This window comes from Nannobrachium achirus, assembly GCF_963921795.1.
Source record: "Nannobrachium achirus genome assembly, chromosome: 23".
NCBI classification, from domain to species: domain Eukaryota; kingdom Metazoa; phylum Chordata; class Actinopteri; order Myctophiformes; family Myctophidae; genus Nannobrachium; species Nannobrachium achirus.
In genome coordinates this window covers 23,636,684-23,642,683 of record NC_137830.1, presented here as the reverse complement: position 1 = coordinate 23,642,683, position 6,000 = coordinate 23,636,684, and the positions used below count along the sequence as shown (strand labels likewise).

General features: G+C 43.6%; 1 protein-coding gene across 3 annotated transcripts in view; it reads right to left on the bottom strand.

Moving 5' to 3' along the window:
• Nucleotides 1-6,000, bottom strand: part of mdm1 (Mdm1 nuclear protein) — a 36,318-nt gene that overhangs the window by 27,556 nt on the left and 2,762 nt on the right. For all 3 annotated transcript variants that reach the window (XR_013963297.1, XM_080754448.1, XM_080754449.1), the window contains exons 3-7: nucleotides 3,375-3,458; nucleotides 2,933-3,019; nucleotides 2,051-2,148; nucleotides 1,783-1,920; nucleotides 1-89 (exon numbers count right to left, since the gene is read on the bottom strand). The exon at nucleotides 1-89 is cut by the window's left edge and continues 37 nt beyond it. Coding sequence is in view for 2 of the 3 variants with exons in the window: in XM_080754448.1 (XP_080610574.1) it covers nucleotides 1-89; nucleotides 1,783-1,920; nucleotides 2,051-2,148; nucleotides 2,933-3,019; nucleotides 3,375-3,458 (496 nt within the window). In the remaining variant the exon portion in view is untranslated. The remainder of the gene's footprint in view (nucleotides 90-1,782; nucleotides 1,921-2,050; nucleotides 2,149-2,932; nucleotides 3,020-3,374; nucleotides 3,459-6,000) is intronic.

Here is a 6,000-nt window from a genome sequence, read left to right as displayed (position 1 = left end):
TGACACTGGAAGCTCCGCCTATACTCGGTTTCCATGGCAACAGGGTTCTTCTTAAAGGGAGGGATAACCCTGCTGCTGGAGTACAGCACCTAGGGGTCAACGGTCACAGGTCAAACTAGACTGCACTCTGTCGAGGTGCCAACTTGCGCCTTGTGGCCAATGTTTGACCATTTTTATAGTGCAGTTAGATGATTACTTTTGACGCAGTACTGGTTTAGCAGTATTATAAATGGTCACTTTAGAAATGTGCGGATACATCCCCGTATATGCTTACGTATAGGCCTACTGTATGTTGGTTTGTTTACTGTTGAGTGATAAAACAATGTTGCACATTAAGCTAATCATCTGGGGTCACCCCAAAATAGTTTGGGAACGCGACCCACAGTTTGAGAACTAATGCCCTAGCATTCGCCTCTCCATCTCACCCCCTAGCACTCACCTCTTCAGACCTCACCCCCTATTAGCACTCACCTCTTCAGACCTCACCCCCTAGAACTCACCTCTTCAGACCTCACCCCCTAGCACAGTAACTCCCAAAGAAGGTCCCCAAACATTGTTTCATTGTTTTCTCACTCAACAGTAAACAAACCAACATACAGTATAAGTGTATAAAGGGTATCTGCATATTTCTTAAGTTACAATTTATGGACTTTTAAGACCTTTTTAATACCAAATTGGCCAAATATTATTTAAGAAAGAGGCAAACATTGTGAAAATAGCAGATCTACAAGCTGTATCACAGCTATTGTTACTTGTAGTTTGACTATTTTCACAATATTTATCTGTGGAATCGAGTCAAACTAAATGCCTAATATTGCAAGTGCTTGTCAGAGTGGGGGTCCCCAGTTCAAATATTAGCAGCTCTCATGGCATAGAGTGGAGCCTATAATAGGCTAGCCGTGTGATCCGGTTTAGAAAAAAAGAAAAACTGTGATTCCGGTGGTTAGTTCCGGGCCGCCTGATGACTACAACAAACCACAAAGATTATTATACCAAAAAAAACAAGAAATGATTATACCAATTTAAACCAATTTTAAACATTTTGGATGTGCACAGCACCGGTGGTTCTGATCAGAGGTGCCAGCTGCCAGTAGTCCAAGTCTACCTGATGACTATAACATGATGTAAAGTTATTTCAGCTCCTGACCAGATCAGAAACACCCCAGGCTACCTCAGTGCAAGCTCGCAATGATTGCACAATCACACTGTTCTGGCTCAGTGAACTTATAGGCAAAGACAGCTAAAATAGATGTTCAGGCATTCCGGCTGTCATGGAAAAATATGGTTTTGTTTATGTTTTATGTTTATGTGTTGAAAATGTTGAGACTAAATATTAGTCTTCATATGAAAGATTGTAAAAAGGGTTATTATAGCACATGTCAAGAATAAAAATCTGTTGGAAATATTGTTTTTGGATGTGCTCACACACTGACCATCAAGAAAATAAAAACATGGCACGACAACAGCCCTCTTGCACCATCTAGTGGACAGACTACAGCTACATTCATGGCTGAGACTTTGTTTGGGTTAGTATTTTACATCATACATAATAGTAGTAGTTCAATTAATGTTATTAGTATTATGAGCTGTGAGTGCACATGTGATTTAGCAGGTGAAATGGTGAAGTAATTGTATCGTTAGGTTAAGATCAGGGTTAAAGTTTAGCGCCTAGTGAGCTGTTAAAGGTGCTACCCACCAGAAATTATAATTTCTGATGGAGAGACAATTAATGAAAAAACACTTAGTTAGTTATACTTATAGTTATAGTTAGTTAATAGTTACCTGTTGAGCATTTAGTAATGGCGACCCAGCATGCTTTGCTGTCTTCCAGGTGAACTGTCTGTGATACTCTGACTTCCGCAACTTTGACCTTTCACCTCCTGACCTCAACCCAGCCTTCCTCCGCAGGACACACTGTGTCTACACACACACACACACACACACACACACACACACACAAACACAGTGTAATATGATGATGTGTACTAACTGATATCACGTGTACTGCTCTACTGTTATATCTATTCTAAACCTGAATATCTCAGCTCACCCCATTGGCCACAAGCTGCTGTCCGCCATTACTAGTGGTCAACGGTGTCTGCGGCTGCGATTGGCTGTGTGGCTCAGAGAGGCGGGGCCGGGGGGAGACTTTAACCAGAGAGGAGAATGCTTATTTACACCTGCAATGTGGATCAATCTATCCATGGATGAGATTCACAGTAGTAGCAGTTTTAGCAGCAGCAGCAATAGTTGAGCTAGTAATAGTAGTATTAACAGTACAGTAGTGTAGTAGTAGTAGTAGTAGTAGTAGTAGTAGTAGTAGAAGTAGTAGTAATAATAGCAACAGCAACAGGAGTACTGTAGTTGTAATAAAAAAGTAAGTGTCAGCTTTAGACTGGCGCACATTCTGTAGTGAATTTACTGCTTGTATTGTCAACTGACCAATTTTGAAGATGGCTTAATCTGAACTTAATACATAAAACGTATTTAATAGTATATAATACAGTATATTGTATTTTTTATTTTATTTTTATATTGAGTGTAGATCAAAACACAGTAATAGAGGTGTGTGTGCACGCGTGTGTGTGTTTCTATGTCAGTGGTGCTCAAACTTTTTCATGTGAAGGTCCCCCAAAATTTGAGTTACAAATGTTTGCTTAAAAAATACATACGTTCAAAGATTTGCACACATTTCACAACTTTAAAAAAAATAGCAGATCTACAAGCACTCGGTGCCGCGCTGTGAGCTTGTATATCTGCTATTTTTCGATAGCTAAAGTATATAAAATAATTAAGGCCCCTCCACATTGGACCCTAGTAACTCAGTCCCACTTCCCCCCCCTTGTGACGCCCCTGTGTGTGTGTGTGTGTGTGTGTGTGTGTGTGTGCGTGCGTGCGTGCGTGCGTGCGTGTGTGTGTGTGGTAGTGGTACCAGGCTGTGGAGGGGCTGTGAGAGCAGCAGGGGGTCTTCTCTCCGGGCTGGCCTCCTGCTGTGCTCCTTGCCTCCTGGAGACGACTCCTGGAAGACGAACACAAAACACACACTGTAGCCCCGACCGATGCCAGGTTATTCTGTGCCCGCTAGGTGGTGTGAGCATGTAGATCAGCTTTTTCAGAATTTCTGCCTCTAATATTTTACAGTTTGGCCAATGTTTAATTTTATGTGTCATTTTAGAGGTTCATTTTAAATGCCTTAAATTGTCACTTTAGAAATGTGCAGATACCCTCTATACACTTAAACTTTGTTCGTTCGTTTACTGTTGATTGATAAAACAATGCTGCACATTAAGTTAATCATCTGGGGACCCCCCAAAATAACTTGGGGTCCCGACCCCCAGGTTAAGAACCACTGTTATAGTATGTAGTTGTGTTACCGCTAGGAGCCCAGATCGCAGACATCTGAGGACGAAACATGACAGACTTCTTCCTGGAGGGAAGCTGAGGTTCTCTACTGACACCTACAGACAGAAATACAGACAGACAGACCCACTTATTGAATAGGGATTGTATTATTATTGCGACCGTAGGTCGCATTTACTACCAAAACCTCCACCGGCTGTCCGTCCCTGAGTGAGTGAGTGAGTGAGTGAGTGAGTGAGTGAGTGAGTGAGTGAGTGAGTGAGTCACATGTCACACGTCACACTTTTGCCCTGCTCATATCTCCACAACCGTTGCCCCCATCCATGCCACATTTTGCACACACACTCCTTACCTGCCAAACTACAACCTCCAAGGACCCCCGGAGCTTCAGGGACCCCTAGGTCCCTGGGGGACCCCCAGGTGTAAAAAATGACCAAATGTGCAAAAATGACCAAATGACCACCCCAACGGGGCTGCTCACAGGGAATTCCTGGGGACCACCCACTCCTGGTGCTCCAGAACGGATGCAAAAGTGGTGACGCCCCCAGTGGAGGACCCCCTCCACTGCAGCTCACATAAAATGCCGTAACTCGGGCTAGGAGCGTCCGGGAGAGCCGGGGCCGGTACCTATTCGTCCGCCAAGGCAACGCGGAGACCCCACCCCTCATTTCTCACATGGCCCTCTTCTAGCGCCACCTTCAGGCCGATTTTTAAAACACATTTTTGGCCACTGCTCCTACAGTTTTGGCCCTAAAATCACGCAAATTGCTACACAGTATTTCTACACTCATGTCATCAACATGGATCAGGAAGATTTTGGAAAAAAAAAATGTTGCCCTATTTGTGGAGATAAGTGGCCTACGGTCGCTTATCTCCCGATTAGGGAGTCTTACTGGTTATTATATTATTATTATAAATAATCAAACAATCTATTCTTATTTCATCTATATGCCAAGCTTATAGATCGGCTGTTACTACTATTTTGTAACACATTTTCAGTATAGAACATTAAATATGCCACATTTTAGCATTATTCATTTTGACGATTGGTGTCGGTTATTTTCAGTCATTTCTTTGTATATTTACGTTTTTTGTCATATCTGCCCCCTGTGCAACTTTTGTTTACAAAGCCTAAAAGCCACACAATTAAATTGTTAAAAGCAATCATCTGTATGACAATTAATCGTCAAGTAAAATGTCACAATCGTGAGCCCTAAAAACAACAAGGTCATTTACAGCCTGATGTTGTTTCTGTTTCAGCTAGGCTATCTGTGCTAATAACGCAGACGTTCGAGCACAGCTACGGTTGAAAGGTTTAAAGCGTTAACAGGCATCAATAAACGCTCTGGACATGACATGGAAGGCGCTCCTCTGCTCATAAAACACTTTAATAATGCGGACACAGACCCTGAATCTTGCAGGCTCATGCGAAGGCTAAAATCAATGAAGTATGTTTGTTATGTAGACAGATGCCAGGTCATTTGTAGACCTATAGTGTGCATTGAAAATAACAGATCTCACAACGTGTAGAGGGGGGGGAAATAAAAAGAGCAGACCAAGTGCAGAGCCAACAGTCTTGAGGTTTTGAGTTGTTTAAAGTAATGTCTGTCACATTAACATAAAAACAACATATTAATAGAGAAGATCATTTGTAAAGAAATAAACCAGTAACACTCCCTAATCGGGAGATAAGCGACCGTAGGTGGCTTATCTCCACAAATAGGGCAAAAATTTGTTTTTCCAAAATCTTCCTGATCCATGTTGATGACATGAGTGTAGACATGCTGTGTAGTGATATTCGTGATTTTAGGGCAAAAACTGTAGGAGCAGTGTCCAAAAATGTGTTTTAAAAATCGGCCTGAAGGTGGCGCTAGAATAGGGCCATGTGAGAAATGAGGGGTGGGGTCTCCGCGTTGCCTTGGCGGACGAATAGGTACCGGCCCCGGCTCTCCCGGACGCTCCTAGCCCGAGTTACGGCATTTTATGTGCGCTGCAGTGGCAGGGGGTCCTCCACTGGGGGCGCCACCACTTTTGCATCCGTTCTGGAGCACCAGGAGTCGGTGGTCCCCGGGAATTCCCCGTGAGCAGCCCCGTTATTTGGTCATTTTTGCACATTTGGTCATTTTTTACATCTGGGGGTCCCCCAGGGACCTGGGGGTCCCTGGGGCTCCGGGGGTCCTTGGAGGTTGTAGTTTGGCAGGCAAGGAGTGTGTGTGTAAAATCTGGCATGGATCGGGTCAACGGGTGCGGAGATATAAGCAGGGAAAAAGTGTGACGTGTGACGTGTGAGCACATTTGGTCATTTTTTACAACTGGGGGTCCCCCAGGGACCTGGGGGTCCCTGGGGCTCCGGGGGTCCTTGGAGGTTGTAGTTTGGCAGTCAAGGAGTGTGTGTGCAAAATTTGGCATGGATGGGGGCAACGGTTGTGGAGATATGAGCAGGGCAAAAGTGTGACGGACTCACTCACTCACAGACAGCCTGTGGAGGTTTTGGTAGTAAATGCGACCTATGGTCGCAACAAACAGTACAAAACCATTGATGATAGTGCTCTCAAAACAAGTCTATGAAGCTATCTATAAAATCTATTAAAAAGTTGAATCTGCAAACCATTTTTTACAATATGTAGTCATGTAGCTTCA